This window comes from Bufo bufo, chromosome 2 (genome assembly GCF_905171765.1).
Source record: "Bufo bufo chromosome 2, aBufBuf1.1, whole genome shotgun sequence".
Classification (NCBI taxonomy): Eukaryota; Metazoa; Chordata; class Amphibia; order Anura; family Bufonidae; genus Bufo; species Bufo bufo.
Genome location: NC_053390.1, coordinates 105,314,775 through 105,338,976, shown reverse-complemented (window position 1 = coordinate 105,338,976; position 24,202 = coordinate 105,314,775). Strand labels below are relative to the sequence as shown.

The following is a 24,202-nucleotide window of genomic DNA, read 5'->3' as shown; positions in this document are numbered from 1 at the left end:
GGGTCGTTGTCATGTTGGAAGACCCAGCCACGACCCATCTTTAATGCTCTGACTGAGGGAAGGAAGTTGTTGCTCAAAATCTCACAATAAATGGCTCCATTCATCCTCTCCTTAATACAGTTCAGTCGTCCTGTCCCCTTCGCAGAAAAGCATCCCCAAAGCATGATGTTACCACCCACATGCTTCACAGTAGGGATGGTGTTCTTGGGATGCAACTCATCCTTCTTTTAACTCCAAACACGACGAGTGAAGGGTAGACCAAAAAGTTCTACTTTTGTCTAATCTGACACACATGACTTTCTCCCATGCCTCCTCGGGATCATCCAGATGGTCATTGGAAAACTTCAGACGGGCCTGGACATGTGATGACTTGAGCAGGGGAACCTTCCGTGCAATGCATGATTTGAAATCACGACGGCAAAGTGTTGTACCGACAGTGACCTTTGAAACTGTGGTCCCAGCTCTCTTCATGTCATTGACCAGCTCCTCCCTTGTAGTTCTGGGCTGATTCCTCACTTTTCTTATCATCAGTGATACCCCACGAGGTGAGATCTTGCATGGAGCCTCAGTCCGAGGGAGACTGACAGTCGTCTTTAGCCTCTACCATTTTCTAACAATTGCTCCAACAGTTGACCTATTTTCACCAAGCTGCTTGGCAATTGCTCCATAGCCCTTTCCAGCCTTGTGGTGTCTTTTGACGGCTCTTTGGTCTTGCCCATGGTAGTAGTTGGCGTCTGACTGACTGTGGGGTGGACAGGGGTCTTTAAAGAGCTCAGACAGGTGCTACTAAGTGAGATTAATAAATGGAGTAGAGGTGGACTTTTTAAAGGCATAGTAACAGGTCTTTGAGAACCAGAATTCTTGCTGTTTCTCAGGTGTTCAAATACTTATGTTCAGCAGTGCAAGACAAATAAATTCTTTAAAAATCATACAATGTGATTTCCTGATTTTTTTTTATTTTATTCTGTCTCTCAGAGTGGGAATGCAACTACATTGTGAATTTTAGACCCCTCCATGATTTCTAAGTGGGAGAACTTGCAAAATCGCACACTGTATGTATAAATAAAAAAATCAAACCTGCAGAGCATGATGAACAGCTACCCTGAAAAGTTTTGTTACTGTCCAAAACTTAATTTTAAAACGTATTTTCCACAAGAAAAACAGTGCAGAAAATCTGCGCAAAATATGCACCATATGCATATAACCTTAAAAAAGGAAAATATTTTTTTATAATCTCAGAAAACACTTTGAAGTAAGCAAAATTATAATGTCCATTTTGATAGCAAGATTGAAAAAGTCTGCTTACAGCTGAAATATAGCTGTTTTTCATACTATGTCAGTTATGGTAGTTTGTATTTTTTTTATGAACATCTTTATTGAAGGTTTTAAACATTTTTTAAAAGTAGATATCAAACATAGTATAAGGCGAGGCAAATCAATAACAGGAGTTAAGAACTATTCTGTCAGTCGAGGCATAACTATTATACATTATACACTATCAGTATCTGCGAATTGTACAATGTCCTTACCCATTATGTGCCCATTCAAAAAAGGCGGGGGGGGGGGGGGGGGGGGGATTAAAAAATTTGTATGGGGCCCCAGACCAGCCTTTTCTAGTTACTCCCCTGCTTCTTAGAGCTGGTTGTCCTACCAAACTATGTAATCAGTGGAAAAGGGCCTTCATAAGAGAGATAACCAATAATCCAGTGGTCACTCTGGCTGAGCTCCAAAGATCCTCTATGCAGATGGGAGAAACTTCCAGAAGGTCAACCATCACTGCAACACTCCACCAGTCTGGGATTTATGTCAGTGGCCAGAGCGAAGCTTCTCCTCAGTAAAGGACACATGAAAGCCCACCTGGAGTTTGCATAAAAAAGCATCTAAAGGACTCTTAGTGTGAGAAAGAACATTCTCTGGTCTGATAAAACCAAGATTGAACTTTTTGGCCTCAATTCTAAGTGTCATGTCTCATGCTCATCGCCTTCCCAATACCATCCCTACAGTGAAGTATGGTGGTGGCAGCATTATGCTGTGGGGATGTTTTTCATGGGGCTGGGACAGGGAGACTTGTAAAGGCTAAGGGAAAGCTGAATGGAGAAAAGTAATTAAAGTGCTCTGGACCTCAGACTCTGCTGAAGTTTCACCTTCCAAAAAGAAAATGACCCTAAGCACACAGTCAAGAGGCATAATAAATAACCTTGGGTCCCCCTAGGCCATGACCACTTTCGACAGCAAGTTCAAAAATTCTTATGATTGGTTTACCTAATGGACATGGCTAATTCACACACTGTTTTCACAGTACAGGGATAATGATGTAATTATAATGGGATTATCACTCTGCACACAGGGTAACCATGGGAATCAATGTAAAAAAAAAATCTATGCCACCTTACATACATTGCACCACTAACTACACCTTTTGAGTGGAAATGCCCCCCCCCCTTCATTGTTGGGCCCCATAGCATCCATCCTGTACTTACTTGTATTCAGTATCATCTCCTGGCTTGTAGAACCAGTGAGGTTGTTCCCACCCTGCGTGGAAGCCCATGGAGCATTTAGTCTTGAGCTCTTCATAAACTCCACTTACTCTTTCAGTTGGTCTTCCAGCAAACCTTTCCTCCTTAGGATAACCAACTAGGTCAAGAAATAAGACGCCAATGTTTTACATTTTTGGAGCTTTTGTGAGTATGGAGAATGACAATATAGACCCCCACATTCTTGAGATGTCCTACTGTACATGGGAGAAGGGCAACATTCCCCAAGGATTTGATTCGTACGGGAAAGTGGATCTCTAAAACACGAGGGGCCTAGCCAGATCAATAGGTTATTTCTATAATTAGGGGATAATCTTAATGCCAGAAGTCTTGGTTAAAAATTCAAGAGGCAAAAGGTCAAATAAAATTGAACCTAGGAGAAATCTTGACATTCTTAGCCAAGTTCTGCATAGAGTGCGATTGTTTTAAAGGGTTTGTCCAGCGGATATTTTTTTAAAGGTCCAGAACGGTGCACAATAATTAAGCCATGCTCACGTTCCTGGTCACCAGCTTCTTCCATTCAGATGCCTTGGCGTCAACAACCGATTTTGATTTCTTGGTCTTTCTCAAGACACAGGCCCATCTCAGCCAGTGATTGACTGAGCGGTCATTTGTCCAGAGGGACCAGGAAGTAGAGTCCAGTGGGGTACCAAGAAGCACTGGAAGCGGAACTGGGGGGCAGTAAGGTAAATATGACTTATTTTATTATTTCAGACAGTTCTGAGCCTTTAGAAAAATTATAATCAGACAAACCCTTTAAACAAATCTAAAAAGATTTTTAAAGAAACCCCTTAATTATTTATAAAATTTCAGAATGCTCAAACTGATTCAGAAATATAGAATAAAGACATACCAATGTTGTTCAATCCATACGACTCCCTTGCTTTCAGGGCTGTGTATTTTGTCGTGGTCCATTTTCCATATCTATTTGGGTCCAGTTCAATGAGGTCAAAAGGAGGCTCTTTCCCAATGATCCAGTCACTCAGGAATTTTCCTATTCCACCAGCGTGAATGATGCCATATCTATAAGCATAATCATTACAGTACGTGATAACTACTGATAGCAAATTATCTGAAATACAGTTTTAAGAATCCTCTTTTAGGCCCCATTCACACGTCCGCAATTTCGTTCCGCATTTTGCGGGAACGGAATTGTGGACCCATTCATTTGTGCTGACCGGATACAGAATTGCCTACCCGCACTTCCGGGTCCGCAATTCCGTTCCCGAAAAAAATAGAACATGTCCTATTCTTGTCCACAATTGCAGACAAGAATAAGCATATTCTATAAGTGCCGGCGATGTGCGGTCCGCAAAATGCGGAACGCACATTACCGGTGTCCGTGTTTTGCAAAACACGCTACGGACGTGTGAATGGACCCTTAAACGGATTTTCCAGGATCACAATATTGATGGACTTTGCTCAGAATAAATTATCAATATCAGATCGGAAGAAGTACAACTCTCAGCAGCCCCACCACTCAGCTATTTGAAGGGGCCATGATGCTGCAGCCTCTTCATTGTTTTCATCAGACTGCTTGCATGCCACCTACTTAGTGGCAGCATTGCAGGGCACTGAAGCTTCGTCCCATTCTTGCCATATCCTGCAATGCTGCTCTGACAGTGCTTCCTCTGTTCTTACTTCTAGAAAAATAAATAAACTGGGTGTTACGACTTGGGGGGGTGTCCCTACACAACGGACACTGTCCAATTGGTGCTGTCAGTGTCAGGCTGTGTAAGGATGCGCCCCTTTGACAAGCTAAATGGTAACATCTAGTTGTCAATTTATAATTTTCTATGATGAATAAAAGAAGAACAGTACAGCACAGAGATATAAGAAAAGGTGTTCCAGAATCCTTTAGAATCAGTAGAGCTGAAGGTCTTCTTTCATGATTATTTGAACATTTTTAATATGCACCAACATCAGTATTCACTTACCCAAAACCGGTGGCCACCCAGTAATTTTGGACGCCTTGATGCGGTCCAACCATGGGAAGTATATCGGGAGAATATGTAATAGGTCCAGAAACAATATTGATAATATCTGCATTTCTCAGCACAGGAACCATGTCCATAGCTGCCTCCACATGCTGCATGATCCTGTCCAGATCAGACTCAAATAATTCTTTTCCAAAACCTAGGAGCATAGTAAAATTTGATTGTTCAATAGTTTCAGGCCATGGAAGGACAACATCTTGCACTGATCCAGGGCAATCACAGCAATTACATGGGTATTAATGAGCACAGCTACAGTACTCCTTCTTTAGGGCGCATTCACACGCTCATGGGACAGCCGTACCCATTTTGTGGGCTGTAAACTATGAATCCGCAAAACACGGCACTGGCTCTGTGCACCGCGCTTAATGGTGCAGACCCATTGACTTCAATAGGTCCGCGATCTGCAAGATGCGGCCAAAGATAGGACACGTTCTATCTTTTGCGGCATGGAGTCACGGACCCGAAAGCACATGGAAAGGCTTATAATTTGCATATAGAGTAAAATAGGTATTCCAGGACTTAAATATTTCTGACTTATCTCCAGAATTGGTCATCAATATTCAGTCGGTGGGGGTCCAACACTCAGCAAGTTGAGCAAGTTTGCAAATGCTTTAAAGTGGGCTTGTTACCCAAAGTGTTGGCAGGTTTAATAAACAGTATTTTACAAACAGGCCTGTGCTAGTAAACAAGAAATGTACAGTTCTCCACCCTTCTAGACGGGGACTATGGCTGCCACGTGTCTGAATGTATAAATGACTGCTGGAAGATTTTAATTATGTTTGACTGATGAGTCACAGCATGTCTAATGGACAATTTTTGCATTCACAATTCTACAGGTGTCACAGATGAAATCTCCCATCATTCCCTGCTGTAATTTATACTACAGGCATATCCCTTCTATTATATGAGAGGAACATAAAGGGGTTATCCAATTTCCGAAACATTCCCCCCATGTGCCGGGCCCCTTACAGGTAATATAGTTACCCCGCTCCTGGTCCCCGCACCGCCACTTCTCTCTGCACACAGATGAAAACATCCGGTGTCGGGAGAAGGGAGCAGCCAATGGGAGGCGGAGACGGGGACGAGCCTCCCTAGGATCACCCGCTCTTCCCCGTCCCCACCTGCCATAGGCTGCTCTACCCCCCCCCCCCCATCCGTGTGCAGGGAGAAACAGCAGCGGCGGTACAGGGACTGAGAGCAGGGAGTGGGGTAAATATATTACCTGTGAGGGGCCCGGGACATGGGGGATGTTTCAGAAATTGGATAACCCCTTTAACTGTTAGGGTTGTGTCTGACAACAATGTTGACTGTTTCCAGTAACAACCAACAGAACTGTGAGTGCAGCTCTGGAGTATATTACAGGTTGCAATAAATAAATAAGTAATGCAATGTATTTACCAAGTTACAATGTATTTATAAGTTACTGTTTAGACAGATTATACCAACATTGTAAAGGGAGTCTGTCAGCAGTTTTGACTGCTAAACTGCAGGCAGCACTAGCTAGGGGCTGGGGAGAGAAAGGCAAACATATGATTTGCAGAGCTTTTATCAGGAGTGGGGTGAATACAAACTTGTATTCTGCTATATTTTGTTCCTGCTAATGCCCTGGATCACTGACCTTTGCCTGTTTCTTTGACTTTGCCTCTGACATGACCTCCTGGAATTTGACTTGGCTAGTCTGTGACCTTGCCTTGCCTGCGGACTTTGTCTCGGACGTTATCTCCTGGATTTACTTTGTTGGTTATCAATTTTCTTGTCTGGTTTTCACTTCTTACTACTCTTTTCCCTTTTTGGTTTAGGCCCCTGCACTTAGCTAAGAAGGGACTGCCGTCCAGTTGTGGGCCGTCACTTAGGACAGATCGTGTAAGTAGGGAGGGACAATGGTGCGGGTGGAGTACAGGCTGCACTGTTCCCTACCCCTTGCAATGGCATAATCATAAACCTGACTGTCAACAAAAGATTTTTCCATTCTCTTTACATGTATATTTTAGTAAGTTCCTCTTGAAATACCAATTTTGGAGCACAGTTTTTAAGGAGGCTGCATTTTGCTATACCTCTTTGAAATGCATGAGTAAATTGGCTAGAGCGTGTTATACAGTGTTATTCACTCAGCACTGACGTACCCCACTAACATAATAGACAGTAATACCCAGTTGTCAATGAATTCTTTTTCCAGGAGAACTAACAGAGGAACAGCACAATGCAGAGTTCTAAGAAAAGGTATGGGGGGGGGGGGGGGGCATGAATTGACAACGATTACAAATTTCAGGAGAACTGGATGATAATAGTTATTTCCACTACAGCAAACTAATGGTGAATTTGTAAAATAATTGAGTTTATCATTGATGGCCAGTAGAAGATCTCTAATGTCCACATCATTGATATGTTTAGATACCTGGTGGGACTCCATTTGTCACCCAGGAATCTTGTAGTTTCATCTTTTCTTGACTCTCGTAAGGACCAAATAAAAGCCCATCACGCTCCTGGCGCAAGTAATATGAGCCTTCTAGGTCTCTAATAACTGGGAGTTCCGTCTTTAAGGCTTTCACTTCAGGAACTGTTCCAGTAACCACATACTGATGGTGCACAGGGATAAGAGGATGGTCAAGTCCTAAAAGCTTCCCGACCTCTCGAGCCCAGAATCCTAGGAGATAAAATGTCACAGATATATTAATAGACATCAGGATAGTGAAGTACAAAGTATTTTAGTCAAGACAGAAGGAGGTTATTTTACATTTCTGACCCTGAATTCCATAATTATCTGACCATGTCCAGTGACACAGATTTATTTTTGTTAAGACTATGACATAGAAAATAATCTGGGGTTGGCACTGCCGCTTATGCGGGATCGTGTGGAGTTCAAGTATCTCCCCTTGTGTGGCTTAGGTGGTGCTCAGCAATTTATAATGTATTCACATATGAGATATAGAAGAATACATTTGCGGCACTCACCGGATTCCTTCGCAATTCTTTTTATTCATTATTAAAACATAGTCACTGGTGTAGGCACTCACTCAGTTTCAAGCAAGGGCCGTTTCCCGCTGACCGCCCTTCGTCAGGCCTCCTACCATGATGGAGGTGGGAGGCCAGACAAAGCGTGGTCAGCGGGTAACGGCCGTTGCCTGAAACTGAGTGAGTGCCTACACCAGTGACTATGTTTTAATAATGAATAAAAAGAATTGCGAAAGAATCCGGTGAGTGCCGCAAATTTATTCTTCTATACCTCATATGTAATTGAACACAACCACGTCAAGATGGTCAGGCTAATGATATCAATTGTGAGCTAAACCCTTAAATCCAATAACAATTCACAAATAATGCGTAGCTTAGGTAAAACTTAACATTTAATGTTTACATGTAAAATAATAGGCCCAAAAAGTTTAATAAAAATGTTGCATTGAATACAACTCAAGAACTGCATATGTGTAATAAATTGCAGTGTAGCTGTATATGAGGGAGGGACCCAATGAAGGGATAGCAACACAGAAAGAGTGAGAGGAAAAACAGACGGAAGGACACAGTGCTGAGTCTCAAACGCTAGGTGTCCCTAAGTCTGTCTCTGTCCCCACCCGAACTGGATTTTTCTAGAGCTTCAATGGAAAATCCATTTATTAAAGCGTACCTGAGTTTTCAAAAAAGGTTTGCATAATGCGCCCCTAGCGCCCATAACTTTACAGCTTTTTTTAGGTGGATGCAGGCTGATGTTTTTAATGAAGCGATTTAGAAAGTTGCTAGTTACACCATTCTCTATTAAATTAAATTGCGTGAAAGGACAGGGACTCTTTCAGCCAGTTTTAAAATATGTTCACATATGGATCCAAGCCATACAAAAGCCAACACATTTTGGAAAACTGCCCTAATCATAGCTATAATTTCTGAAGTCACTCCATGTGTTCTCCTTCCTATTCTGGCTCTTAACTTCTCCTTTGTTTGAATTTTTAGCATGGCAAACTATCTCGCTTAGCTATCTCTTTCTCAATCAGATCATTCACTGCAATGAAAGAGCACCCCCCTCTCCGTAGTGATTCTATTAAAGCATAAGACCTTAAAGAGGTTATCCAACCCCTATAATGACCCCCATTGCCTGTACCCTTCATATACATTATACTTACCTGCTCTCCGGCACCTGCATCGCTCCAGATCCCTGCACGGCCGCCGCTGCATCTACCCTTCGCTCAGAGCAAAACATCCGGTGATGGAAGGAGCAGCCAATAGCAGACCGCAATGGGGACGAGCCTCAATAGCGTCACTCGTCATGCTAGGGAGACTTGTCCCCATCGCAGGCTACTATTGGCTGCGAAGCGCTCGTTCATCGGGTGAAATGATTGGAGTCCCGAGCAGCTGTCTACACAACACTCTGCTACTCAGGAGAAGTGCTTCACCTCCACTTAATGAGCAGCTGACTATCGGGAAGGAACGTTTCCTTCCCAACAATCTGCTGCTCCTCGGATAGTGTAAATGTGCCTTTACACTAATCAACGCAATGCTACTCTGTGGGCATTTTTATCTATAGAGCTGTCATACTGTTATCCCAATACTCACTATTATGATGAGGATTACCCTGCAGATAACATCTTCCCCTCACAACAACAGTAAACTGACAATGGATTACTTATCCATATGGGAGGCCTTAACATGTGTGTTGACTGCTACAGGACAATATTTTGTATGTAATTTTCAATCACATAGTACTGCTGAAATGAAAAGAAAAACAGTAAAAATTCTTTAAAAAAGTGTTTCTGCAACTACTGAATAAAAAAAACCTCATTCTGATAGAAGTGTCCTTTAAAAGGCAGTTAAGCGTATGAACTAGTTACCTCTATCACAGAAAAGACACAAACCTTCTCCGAAGATGGGGTTTCTTGTACACATCATTTATACCATTTTCACTATATTGCACTTATTGTTTCTTTAAAATGCCACAAAGGCAAAATCCTGCAATTTCATCATGACTTGTTGGAGACGATATTGCTGGGTCTGCAGCTAATTGTACACTTGGATTTTCTGAAATAACCTAAAAGCAGAGGACTGCCAAGAAGCGGCCTGCTCTAGTTTATTCTGGTTTTGCTATTTGGACTTGGCACGGAGTCGTCTTTACTAAACAGTTAGGAGATCCAAGTGAGGAAACATGAATCCAGCTCTACTTGGCACCGATATGACATGGGCGAGAATCTGTGGTGTGGAGGAGGGGGATTGAGGGCTTACATGAGCACAGGAGAATATACTGCTGCAAACTTAGATCAGCTCAGTCCTCAGATGGTGTGAGAATAAATTCCTTTGAAACTGGATATTTTCTATCATTGTTAGTATGCCGACATCAATAGAGGATATTGTACAATGCACCTAAAATCTAAAGTTTTCTGCAGGTACAAAATCCAATCTCCACGACACATTTTTCTCCATTGTAAAAGTCACACCACTTCTGTATGAATCATGTCAGATGATGATAAAGAGGAGCTGAGCAGATTTGTAGGAAAAGATTCAGTAAAACCTGTATTTTATACATTTATATCTTTGCTTTTTGGCACTTCCTGAACAGCTATCGGTACAGGTAGCAGGTACCGATAGCTGTTCCCAGGGTAGCTATTACAGGGTTTACTAAATCTTTTCCCATATATATCGATCTGCTCAGCTCCTCCTGCTCTATAACGTGCTGCCTGTAGATTGCGCTGCAGTTTGTGGTGACAGGTTCTCCTTAAGGCTACATGCACGCGAACGTTGTTTGTTTCCGTGTCCGTTCCGTTTTGTTTTGTGGATAGGATGTGGACCCATTCGTTTCAATGGGTCCGCAAAAAATGCAGAAAGCACACCGTGTGCTGTCCAGTGTCCACATCAGTATGTCCGTTCCGTAGCTCCGCAAAAAAAATAGAACATTTCCTATTCTTGTCCGCTTAGGCATTGTTACAATGGATCCGCCAAAAAAAAAAATGGATGTCATACGTTTTTTTTTTTTGCGGATCCACAATTTTCAGACCGCAAAACACATACAGTCGTGTGCATGTAGCCTTAGGCTACATTCACACGATACACTGTCAGTTTTTAATGGCCAATTTGCATCCGTTTTCAATGGCAGCTAAAACAGATTCATTTCATTGGCTTTTTTTTAACATCCCAACCCCTGCAGTGCTCTCACCGTACACATAATGCCCCCCATAGTGCCCCCTGAACATTACATAGCCCTCATAATCCCCCTTGTGTGAAAAATTGTCCACCATAATGCCCCCTAGTATGAATAATGGCCCCTATAGTGCACCCCCATATGAATAATGGCCCCCATATTACCCCCAGTGTGAATAATGCCCCCCATAGTGCCCCCGAATGCGGGCACATATGTACTGTACATGGGACGAACACAGATGTCTCCAGCTGCCAAGTGGACATGTAACAGGACAGCCAGTTTCGTAGGAACAAATCTGCTGACAGATGCCCTTTAAGGTCAATTGTCAACAAATTTCCATAGTCCAAAGTACCCTTGGTCCAGGGCACTACACACGTAGCTGGTTTCTGCAGTGATACGTTCCCTGCTCCATCCACTACACACAATGGATGGAGCTGTAATTGTGGCACCAATTCTACTGCAGACCAGCTGATCGGTGGAGGTGCAGGCTGTTGGACCTCAACAATCAGATATTGATGGCCTATTCTGAGGATAGGCCATGAATATGAAATGGACCCGATAACCCCTTTAAGTAACATTGCCGGATTGAACAGGAATATGTTCAATAACTAATAGGACAGCTCATAGGACAGCCTTCTTTCTGAGCCTAAAATGTATTCATTGCGCTTGTAATTTCTCCTTATGAGCACAGGCTGCAGGAAGCAGAAACATACAACTAGATGTGCCCCATGACATTGCAGTAGTGTGCCACATTGCAAAATCACAAGCATTTGCCGCGGTTTTGCATTGTGGTTTTTAAACAACGTTAAAAAGTGCAAAACAATGGCAAAAGTATGAAGTTTTACCATGCAGTAATTAACCATGTGGTGAAACAGATATGCACCCATAACCAAAAACTGAACGAGCATATTTATGTAGGAGTCTGGAAAAATGAATTAATGTCAGCCGGCAATTATTCAATGTGTTTGGCTACACTGAGGTTCTACCCAAGATTTGATAGGTTAACCCTTTCAGTAAATTTTACAGTATTTGATCCTTTATGATATTCATATCTGTAGGCCATCATTCTTGTAGAGTTCTATAGCCGCCATGTCTATCTTACTTCATCTGAAGATTCATGGTGCTTGACGAGTAATGATTATTAATGTCTCTTTACAACCCTTTATATTTATATATGATACCACCAGTGATTTATCGACAAGCCTGCGCATACAGTATACGCCATCATGGGCGAGTACTACCTACTTCATTAAAGGGTCTGAAGTGTCCAGACATCTTGAATTCATAGATTCCAGGAAGACCACCAAGAGAAGTGTGAAAAATCTGATACAGTAATTGGTTCCCATAATTAAAGCTGGACATGCAGATTCAATAGCTGTTGGCCAAATGATTGTTCGGCTGACGGCTATCTCTCCTGACTCCCTAACAACTCCTCCATACACTAACACGTTCGGCTCAACTGAACATGTATGTATATTCTATGGGGAGAGCGGAGAAAGCCGCTGCCAGACACTTCTCCTCAGGCTTATCTCCCAGGAGAACAAAAGGTTCAGGCAGCAATATTCATTTCGCCTGACCATTCTCTCCTTAAAATCATCTTTGGAGGAGAGTCAAGAGCTCCTCACGCAAATTAAGGTGTCTGCCAAATCCACCTTTCTTGGCAGTTTCATCCGATAATACATTTATGTGTATGGTCACCTTAACACTGGAGATGGAGAGTGTTCTGAAGAGGAGAACATGTAAAGGGGTATTCCCATCTCAGACATGAATGGCATATCACTAGGATATGCCATCAATGTCAGATAGTTATGGGTCCCACCTCTGTGACCCACCCCCATCTCCAGAATGGGGCCCTCGATGTGCACATGCGTGGCGTTCTCTCCATTCACTACTATGGGAGTTCTGGAAATAGCTGAGTAAGTGCATTTGGCTATTTTTTGAGGTTCCATAGCAGTGAAAGGAGAATGCACCTAACATGCTAGACCACCACTTTATTTTACTGCTATGAGACTGCTAGAAATCGCTGAGTCAGCACTCTGCTATTTTAAGGGCTCACATAGCAGTGAAGGAAGGGTGGCCACACTTGCTCTCCTTCACCTCAGTGGCCCATTCTGGAGATAGGTGTAGGTCCCACCTCTGGGACCCATTCCTATCTGACATTGATGGCATAGCCTAGCGAGATGTACTGTGCATGTGCCAATTGTACACTCTACAACCATTGTGCGGTACTGCAGGGCCAGGCAAGAGGACGATGATGAGTCCTGGCCCTGCCAGTCAAATGAGGTGGACAGTGGACAGTGCCGGAAAGAGGAAGAGCTGAGGTGCACTGAAGGGCAAGAGCCTGGCCCTCAGTGCACTGAAACCCTCCTCTGCATATGAGGAATGTTGCAACAGATTTTACAAGACGGGCGTTCTTTTAATAAGATGGATTAACCCTTCCATGCACTATGCCTGGTATAATAGGTTTGATCCTACTGACAGATGCTCTTTAAAGTGACCAGCCTGAAGTAGACTGCCCGCTCAGCTTCCTATTAGAACAGGACACCACTAGATCCTGGAGAAATGAGTAATTGTGAGCAACAGCTGTAGTAACTGTATACAGTCAGATGCTGTCATATCAATGCAGAAATAGAAGCCATATGTAATACAAACCATTAGGTCCGCATAAGACCAGTAATTCACATAGAATATGAGATCCAGTAACTACATACGTGCCATAGTCCATACCAATCATAATCCCCATATAATACCAGCCATAGTATAATATGACAAGTATATAAACTAGGCCTAGTCACATTGCTCCAAGTTTCCGGTTACGGGCACAGGCATGGCCGCTTACTTGCCATTTTTTATTAATTAGCAGATTACACTGTGCTACAGTTTGTCAATGGGCAGCAGCGCATTAGAGTGACTTGGGCACACCAGGACCATTGTGTGCATAGCCTTCTTTAATGCTCTGTTGACTTTTTCTTACATGTTCTTATATTTTGCTGCTGCCAATATTGGGGGATACAGTTTTGCATGTCTTCCATTTCAGTTTATTACATTTTTATTTTAATGGTAGTACTAGCCAGAGATAAAAAGTGCAAGAAGAAGTAAAGCAGTGAGTATCCTCTAAAATAATTGGTATTATTTAGCAACAATCTGCCCAGCACTATGGTTTAATAAGTAATACAAGTAAATGTCTTGCCAGTGCTGTTATTTAATCCCGCTCCATGCAATTGGGGTCAACTCAGTACAGACATCATGAGAATTGTGATCTCAGGACATAAGCACATTTCTGGAGCCCACTTACTTATTATACTGCAGCTTTTATATGACTGGGAAAATAGAATTGTCCTCAGGAGTTCAATTACATTCCTTAAGAAAGTTGCACTTCTGAAAAGCAGATTTAATTCACATTTAACCTAGTCTCTGGGTCTTCAGTTATACACACTGGAAGTCAAAATTCTACATGTATAGCTTTCTATGTACAAAAGGAACTGGGGTTAAAGGGTTAGTGCAGCCGGTATATAGTGATGAGGATAGGTCATTACTATCTGATCGGTGGGGGTCCAATTCCTGGCACCCCCACTGATCAGCCGTTTCAAGAGGAGGCGGCACTTGTACAAGTGCTACTTCCTCTTTAAGATTACACTGCCCATCGTCTCGGAAGTCTTGGTGGCACAGTGCAATTACAAGTGCTTAATCCATTTACTCGAAGTAAGAAGACAGTCAGTATAATCTTGAAGGGAAGCAGTGCTCGTGCCGAGTCGGACCCCCACTGATTAGATATTGATGACCTATCCTGAGAATAGGTTATCAATATGTACTGGCTACACAACCCCTTAGACTATCAAACATGCCTTTTGTGAAGCTTTTATTCTCAGGAGTAGTGTGCATATGTAGCTTTATTCTGACAGGTTCTGCTCCTACACTGAAGAGGGAGCTTCGCTGGGAAGTGGTTTCTGCATTGAGCTGCTTTACAGCCCCTTTTCTGCATGACAGCTGTAGCATCCAACCAATAGAGCAGTACAAATGTCTCTCAGAGCAGTAGGGAGGGGCCGTGAAGTAGTTCTGTCAGGATAAGGCGACTACTGTCACACACAAACAGGGATAGTGCAGCCCCAAAACTTCTCGAACCTACTATCCCTACCTACTTGAATGGTCACCCTAGGCAGTGTACCCATAACTGATCGGCAGTCCCTATACTGAAATACATGCAAGGACAACACAGAAACAGGGAACAACAAACAGACAAATAATCCGAGAGTAGTCGTACGTTAAAGAGTCAAAATGGCAGTTGGACTAAGAAGTACAAAAAATGCCAGAAGCAACAAGAAAACCAACACACTAAAAAGTCACAAACCAGGAGATCAATACAATACCAAATTGCCAGAAGCCAAAATTGTAGTCACTATACCAGTCCAGAAATCCAAAAGCCAGAGGACAAGAAATTCACTGGCAGGCGCCGGCCTTATATAGTGAGGAGCGAACAGCTACATGCTAGCGTCGCTGCACGCCAGGTGGGGATACCGGCTGAACATCATGATGCTCTGGAGCCCCAGTGCGCCTCATCATTGGCCCGGGGCTCCGATGTCAGAGCGGGCTGCCCAGCTGATCTGGTTTCCCTAGCAACCAGATGCTGCCCTGGCAAGCAGATGCTGCTGCCGCATGGAGGCAGCGGCGGCCGGGGGAACCATAACAAGTTCAATGCAGAGAGCACTTGACACTAAGGCTCCACCTCCAGTGTACTTGCAGTAACAGAACCTGGCAGAATAAAACTGCCATTCAGAAAGTTCATACTACAGACAAAAAAACACAGAAAAAGATTTTTTTTAAAAACCTGCATAATATGATAAATGAATATGCTCAATATGCACTAACATAATAGATGCAAATATTATATATAGACTAAGCCCTCACTCTAGACTCTCAGCCAATATATTTTGATCAAAACACTTCTGTGCCCGTCTACCAGCGCCAAGGTGGTCTCAGTCAGGCAGGACCTACTCTAAAACCTATCTCTATGCCATCAAGTCTCAATGCGCTCCTATTATTCCACCTTGGGAGTAGCAGTTTTTTGTTCACTTTTGCCCACCTATCCCGCAGGCTACCTTGATTAGGTGGTACATATAGGTGTGCGTGCTTCTCCTCTCATTGGATGCTTGACTGCACACAGAGGTAACTAGGAGCAGCACACTATATGTGCAGAGTCTGCTCTCCTGAATATAGGTAGGTTTAGAGTAGGTCCTGCCTGACTACCTTGGTGCTGGTAGGCGGGCACAGATGTGTTTTGATCAAAATATATTAGCTGAGAATCTCATATTTTATCACATCAGAGTGAGGGCTTAGTCTATATATAAAATTTGCTTCTACTGCATTATTTTCAGTGATTTTTTAATCAGAAAGTTTATAGAAACAACCCTTTGATCTTAGGGTACTTTCACACGTTTTTTTTTTTTCCCGGCATAGAGTTCCGTCCTAGGGGCTCTATACCGGAAAAGAACTGATCAGTTTTATCCCCATGCATTCTGAATGGAGAGCAATCCGTTCAGGATGCATCAGGATTTCTTCAGTTAAGTCTTTTTGACTGATCAGGACAGAGATAAAACCGCAGCATGCTACGGTTTTATCTCCAGCCAAAAAAACGGAACACTTGCCTGAATGCCGGCATTTTCTTCCATAGGAATGTATTAGTGCCGGATCTGGCATTCAAAATACCGGAATGCCGGATCCGTCCTTCCAGCGGACTGAAAAAATTTGAAAAAAAATGAATGCCGGATCCGTTTTTTTACCGAGTGACACCGGAAAGACGGATCCGGCATTTCAATGCATTTGTAAGACGGATCAGGATCTTGATCAGTCTTACAAATGCCATCAGTTGGCATACGTTTTGACGGATCCAGCAAGCAGTTCCGGCGACAGAACTGCTTGCCGGATCACTCTGCCGCAAATGTGAAAGTAGCCTTATAGGTTGTTGTTTGTATATATTTAATGAGTTTTATTACATATGTAATATTCAAGTGAAACTGGAAACTGTGATATAAGAAAAAATTGCCCAATAACAAAATACAAATACCATGAGAACCTATTACTTAGACATCTAGATTGTTTGTGCTGGTAAACCTGATGGGAATACCTACCGGTAGCATTCACAATCCTTTGTGCATGAATTGTCCCATGAGGGGTCCCCACGTTCCAGGTCCCATCAGGTCTAGGTGTTAGATTAGTGACCTGTGCTGGAAAGTATAACTGTGCACCGTATTTTCTGGCCCCTGATGCAAGGGCCATAGTCAGGGAGTAAGGGTCAATATGACCATCTCCAGGATTGTGCAATCCAGCTAAGACCTGTGGGAAAATAAAGAGATGGTGCATGTAGCATAAATTAGAAATGTCTATAGTAGAATACCAGATAGTGGGCAATATATACAGTACTAAGACAGGCTTTGCAAATTAGCAGTCTGTTGGCACAAAACAAAACAAATTTATTAAAGGGAATGTGCCACCAAAATGTTTTTCTGCGAGGAAAACCAGATAGTGATACATCTGTTTTTATTTTTTGATTGCAGATATTTTTTTTTCAATTTCCTGAACATGATTATGAGGGAGGCCATTTTGCCTGATCTGTTATTCACAACATTTTGAATTACCCTTTACAGTAGCCACCATGGACCATTGACACAATGGACAGGAGGGGACCTCTTTGACTTCTGTTGGAGAATTTTCTAGGCATGCTTTGTGACCTATGCAGAGGTCAGGAGGGAGTAGATAAGCTGTGATATCACCTATTGTGAATGGTGGATCCTCTGTTTATGTATATATAAATTCTTTAAAATATGTTTAAAGGGGTTGGCCCATCATAGACATTGGGGCCATATCGCTAGGATATGCCCCCAATGCCTGATGGGTGGGGGTCCCACTGCTATCCTTAGAAAGAAGACTGAAAAGTGACGGAGGGCGAACCACGCATGTGCGGCCACCCTCCATTCATTTCTATGGGAGTGCTGAAAACAGCCAAGTGCTGGTTCGGCTATTTTCATAAGCCCCATAGAAGTTAATGGAGCGGTGGCCGCACTTGTGTGATGCACTTCCTATTCATTTTAATGGGACTTCTGAAAATAGCCGAGAGCGCTGCTTGGCTATTTTAGACACTCCCATAGAAATGAATGAGGATGGCTGCGAATGCGTGGTGCTCCCTTCGTCACTTTGTGGGCTCCATATAAAGATATTCTAGCAATATGTCACCAATATCCAAGATGGGACAACCCCTTTAATATAAAAACATGATTTAAACAATAGGTAATTATCTGATGATGCATTCCTTTAAGAGGCACAGGCCACTTAATCAATCTGGCACATCTTCAGGAAGTCCATGCACCAGAAACTCCAATTTCATATAATTCATTTTGGGCAAATCAGACAGACAGACAGAGACTCGCACGTAATAATCCGCTGGAAAATAGGCATGCAAGCCAGTTTTTCTTCCAAAAGGACAAGAATATTGAATATCCCCATATTGGGGGACAGTTATGATCAGAAATACGCCTATATTAGGTGTCTTTCTGGCGCAGATTGCACCACAGCCTGTGACTTTTCCCCGTCTGCATCCGTTATGAACGGATTTGGTTATATTATCTTTAACATAGCCATGACGGATCAGTCATGAACACCATTGAAAGTCAATGAGGGCCGGATCAGTTTTCTATTGTGTCTGAGAAAACTGATCCGTCCCCATTGACTTACATTGTGTGTCAGGACGGATCCGTCTTGCTCCGCACCACATTGTGGACAAAAAAACGGTGCTTGCAGCGTTATTCTGTCCGTGATGGGGACGCAACCAAACGGAACGGAATGCATTCTGGTGCACTTTGTTCCGTTCAGTTCAGTTTTGTCCCCATTGACAGTGAATGGGGACAAAACAGAAGCGTTTTCCCCCACTATTAAGATCCTATGACGGATCTCAATAGCGGAAAGGGAAAGCACAGATGTGAAAGTAGCCAAAGCTATGTAAAGGCCAGCGCAGGGGCTTATTAATCACGGCTTCTAAAACGCCGGTCTTAATAAATGACTCCCATTATGCTTCTCTGAATAAGACATGCAAGTCTTTTTTTCTTTCAAAAGGGAAAGAAAACTGAGTGGCTTTCGTTGGGGTCTTGGGGGTGCTTTCCCATTAAGGAGGCCACCTAGTATGCGTGAGTATTATTGCTCTTCATTTCTGGGGAAAAATCTATACAGATTAGCATTAGTTACCTGAACAAGCATCAGATAGGGACATAGGGTTAGCGTTCTTTTCCTTGAAGAAGAAAAGCTAATTTGAATATCCTTCCCAGAAACTCAAAGGTATGCAAATTAGCTTTCCTTTATGAAAACGCACTGATTGAACAGATCGAGGCTACCACCAAGGAAGAATCTGGTGGTAACCGCAAACTGTTCAATCTGTGCTTTTTCCTAACTACATTTTCTCCAGGTGGTAGCCTCCAACTGTTCAATCCATGTTTTTTTCTCTCTCTGCCTTTACTAGTACTTTTGATTTGGTTAGAACTGATGTGTACCCAAATAAAATAAAAATTTAAAATAATTGCTGAATTGCACCCAAAATGAATTTCAATAAATTTGCTTATCTCTATACCACATGCAACTCAGGTGCTTGACTGTCTCATGTGAGCTACTGCTCAACCACAGAAAGGGAAGAAAAGTCTCCAGTTAGTAAAAGAGTAAAAACTGTTTTGCATGTGTGGGATAATAGTTCTGCTTGAATAATAAGCAAGTACAATCTAATACTTAGCCATAAGGCTACTGTAAATGAAAAATGCCTCTTCATCCCCTGGGCAGCAGAGTTTCAGTAGTCTGTATCAAGTCTGTCAATAAAAATATTCCCTTTTAAGAAATGAAATAATTGTTGATATTGGCTTTGTTAGTACTTCTACCAGCTGCACACACAAGGCTGCAGGTACAGGAGGCGATGGCCAGTCATCTGCTCATTGGTGCCTCACATGGTGCTGGGAATTCCTGCTCTGAGACAGAAGCAGCTGCTCCATTCACATTTTTGGCACATAGTTGTTCCCAAAACTGATCCAGAGAACACACTGATTAGATGCAGCCAACAGTACACATTACACGCAGCACTGTTAATAATTCCTGATGGCTAGCTTTTTGGGCTTACACCCCCTTTAATAAAATGGTTGCATTGTACATGTCCCAGAACAGGGAATATATTTGTATCTGTAGCTTTAGAAATGTAGTCCCACAAAATAAAATGACTGGTTGGTTCGATTACCAACCAGTGCATTGTGGTATACTATTTTAGGGGCCCTACACACACAAATTTGCTCAGTTATTTTTTTGCTCATTGAAAAAAAATGCCATAAAAACCTATGAGGTTTTTATGGTGTTTTTTTCAGTAGAGTTTTTTTCTCTTGCATTTTATTCTCTGTGGAAGTGATGTCGAACTGCTAGAAAAAAAAACACCAGAGCTCTGACATGCTGTGCTTTAAAGAAATGCCAGAGATCCCAAAAAAACAACAACAATTAAACATCATCTGTCAGCATGATCAACCCTTTTAAACCAGGCATGCTGCCTGTTAGGGTCGATCATGCTGATTAAAACAATACCTTTGTTATATCTGTAGGTAGACTTTTTCCAGAGATAGCTACATTTTTAGTAATATGCAAATGAGTCAATTCGAACACTAAGGGGATGGTCAGAGCTCTTGGAGCACTACTTTTGTAACAACTCTCTGCTCTGAGCACTCCCCCTCCCCCTGCCTGATTGTCTAGCCCTGTCAATTAAGGGGGGGGGGAGTGCCTAGATCAGGGGGTGTTACAAAAGCAGTGGTCCAAGGGCTCCGGCCAGCCCCTTGGTACTTGAACCCGTTAATTTTCATATTAGTTAAATTGCAGCTATCTCGGGAACGGTTCTACCTGCAGATATTACAAAGGTATCATTTCAATCAGCTTGATCAACCCTACAAGCTGGTATGCCTGGTTTAATAGGGTTTATCATGATGACAGCTGCTCTTTAACAAAAATGCCAATACCAAAAAAAGCTTGTGTGTCCTACATTTCATATTTCCCATAGAACTTCAGCTTACATACAAAAATTTACAAATGTGCAAAAATAAAAATAGGAAATTTGCAGAAAAATGCTACTAAAGCCTTTGTGTGAAGCCAGAATTAGGGCTCTTTCACAGGAGCGGATCCCATGCGGGTAATCCGCTGCATGAAAGAGAGCCAAGCCCCGTTCCGGACAGCAGAGACATGAAGCATTAACCTTACTGAGGTCCTGAGACTTCATCCAGGTGTGACCGTTCTTGTTTTTTGCATCCAGCTGAAAATACATGAACAGTGCTGCCCAGTCTTCTGTGGAGATGAAGGACACGGAGCTATGCAAACATTTAGACTAAGGCTGTTCTTCTCACATATCAGGAGTCCTGACATGGCTCTGTGTGCTCTCAACTTGTAAAGTACTTTTTCTATTGGGCACAGTGCCTTTATGTATTGGTTTAATACTTGATCTCCTATGTGAACTGCAAAGAAAAAGGGGGTCAGTCAGCACATCCCGAAGCGCAGGTGCATGTTGCCACAGCCGAAACTATGTGCGCATGGGGATGTGCTGACTGACCCCCTTTTTCTTTGCAGTTTGCATTGGAGATGTGGCTGACTCTATTGGTTTGGCTGTAACCTGCTCTCCCTGCGTTCATTGGAAGCCCTCTGGTTCCCTGAGAGGTAAGGTTTAGAGTGGGCTCAGCATGCATGTTGGAACTGCATTCCTTGGATTTAATGGAGGCCATTTTTGGCACCAAAAGTGGCAAAAGGCAGAGTGGACCCCGCATGCATGTGGAACCTGCATTCCCTGTATTTTGCGGCAGCCAGTATGCTATTCAACAGGTAGTATTTAGTGTTAGGTTCCTGTCCTATAGAGATTGCCTTGACGCCGGCGGACAGGCACAAATAATTTTGTACAAAATGTATTTGCCAAGAATTTTATATTTGTAAAATGAACATAGTATCAGCACCAAAACATTTCTTATAATTATGGCATTATTGTATATTATTTGTTTTGCAGAGTGCTGATGCATTGTTTATTTGTATTTGATCTCCTGTGTGGCTGCTGGTCATAGATGCTCTGAGTTAGGTTTTTGTTGAAAATGAATTGTAGACTTTGGTATAGTTTAAAACTGTTTTCCAGTCTCTTGATATCGATGACTTACCCTCAGTATAAGTCATTAATATCCAATCGGTGAGGATCCGACATGCCGCACCTCCACCAATCAGCTGTTCCTTGCAGCCCCTGAAACTGTCAGTTTAAAGCTCTGCTACCATTGAAGTGAATGGTAACGGAGCTGTAGTAACTCAGTACAGCCATTATACTTTGAACGGAGCTGAGCTTCCTGTTTCATTCAAATTGCCAGTTTCAGACACTGTGCCACACATTATACAGTATACCACTACACTGTGTAGTCTTGTGGCAGCGAACAGAAAATAATCTGGAAGTGCCCCTCCCGAGACCAGGCTCTGGATCCGCCACTGCCCCCCAGTGGGTGTTCGTGCATTGTGGCCCGCAATTTGCGGGCTGCAGCACGGCCACGGGGCGCACACGTTCGTGAGCAAGAGGCCTTATAGTTCTTCTCCCTGTGCCTGCAGTCTTTCTCTTCACACAACCAAATCAGTTAGAAGTTATACTCCAGCTGGTTGGGTTCCTGCACCTCCATGAAAGGTTTTCACTTTGGCGCTCAAAATTACATCACTTAATACCTGAGTGTTTAATAGCCAATTTAAATGGAAAATGCTACTGTGTGAAGCATGATCACTTCAGTGTCATGTATTGTTTGTCCGGGAAACTCACTTTCACACTGGGAAATCTCTTGTTATCTCTAACAGATATTTTGCCCACATTTATATAGTGCCCCAGAGCAGGGATACTTTGAAGTCTAGACATTTGTGGACATTTGCCCCTGTTTTCCCTACGCAAAGTCAACAACTCCTTACTTTATTTCATTTTAAAGGGTTAACTTGCACTCACTTAGGGCTCATGCACACGAATGTGTATGCCTCATGCCAGTGCTGTGGAGTGCAAACTTGAATGGATCCGCGATCCGCAAGAGATAGTCCACACCACAAAAAAATAGGACATGTTCTATTTTATTGTGATGTGGGGGCATAGACCAAAATCCCACAGAAGCGCTTGATAGTGCTTACGTGAGCATCCAATCTGTGCCTTTGCTCCACAGCACTCCGTATCTTGCGGATTGCGGACCTATTCAAATCAGTGGATCTGGATCTGTGATACGGAGTTCACACGGTCGGTGCCTGTATATTGAGGAGCCGCTGTATACGGGACACAATATGGGCACAGTGCACACACATTCGTGTGCATGAGCCCTTATACTGTTTAATACCCTGTAACTGCACTTTATATGTTTGTTGTGATATATATGCTGTTCATTTGCACAGAACTGTGGAAAGGGTTAATGAATACTGAGAGACTTATGGGATTTTCTAGCTAATAATGAGAAGCTAGTAATTTTCCACAGTTACCTTAAAGGTTAAAGAACAGTATATTTTTCAGGGGAAAAGCCAAAATTGTTTACCACCAAAACCAGACAGACTGACCTTTTGCATGTCTGGTTCATCTATGTTATTATGTCTAGACAAATGCTGGCTGCACGTTTACCCTATACCCGGCAATCGAATAAGATCACCTATCTGGGGACAAGCCAGAGCTCCCCTCTGTTTACCCATAACTATATTCCCCTGTTGGCCAAAACCTGGCAACTTATTCAACAATTTTTCAAGCCCATGATCACAGTAGGGTAGCAATTGTCAAAATGATGATTCTCCCTTTTATTTTATACACATTTAGGACAGTTCTTATCTCTCTTCCTAACCCCTTTCTCAGTAACCTCAGGAAACTTCTCACAGATTTAATTTGGGCCGTTCGAAAGCCCAGGATACGATTTACCGCTATGTGTTGGTCCTGGAAGGGATAGGTGAAGAATGGGTCCCGGATATGAAGAAGTATTAGGGTACTTTCACACTTGCGTTGTTGGATTCCGGCAGGCAGTTCCGTTGCCAGAACTGCCTGCCGGATCCGGAAATCCGTTTGCAAACGGATAGCATTTGTTTCCGGATCCGGCTGACAAATGCATTGAAACACTGGATCCATCTCTCCAGTGTCATCCGGATAAACGGATCTGGTATTTATTTTTTTCACATTTTTAAAGGTCTGCGCATGCGCAGATGGGCAAATCAGATCCGCATTTCCAGAACACTTGGTATTGGATCCGGCATTAATAAATTTCAATGGAAATTAATGCCGGATCCGGCATTCCGGCAAGTGTTCTGGAGTTGTCTCCCATTAAATACCGTAAGAGCGATTGAACTGAAGACATCCTGATGCATACTGGACGGAATGCTCTCCATTCAGAATGCATTAGGATAAAACTGAAGCGTTTTTTCCTGGTATTGAGCCCCTGTGACGGAACTCAATACCGGAAAACCTTAACGCAAGTGTGAAAATACTCTCATACTGCTGTGGCTCTTGAGCAGATTAGATCATGGTGGGAAATACA

General features: G+C 42.8%; 1 protein-coding gene across 1 annotated transcript in view; it reads right to left on the bottom strand.

Moving 5' to 3' along the window:
* DMGDH (dimethylglycine dehydrogenase) overlaps positions 1–24,202 on the bottom strand; it is a 79,825-nt gene that overhangs the window by 39,906 nt on the left and 15,717 nt on the right. The window contains exons 5-9 of the mRNA XM_040421386.1: positions 16,775–16,979; positions 6,927–7,175; positions 4,472–4,670; positions 3,388–3,557; positions 2,481–2,634 (exon numbers count right to left, since the gene is read on the bottom strand). Of these exons, the coding sequence (XP_040277320.1) occupies positions 2,481–2,634; positions 3,388–3,557; positions 4,472–4,670; positions 6,927–7,175; positions 16,775–16,979 (977 nt within the window). The remainder of the gene's footprint in view (positions 1–2,480; positions 2,635–3,387; positions 3,558–4,471; positions 4,671–6,926; positions 7,176–16,774; positions 16,980–24,202) is intronic.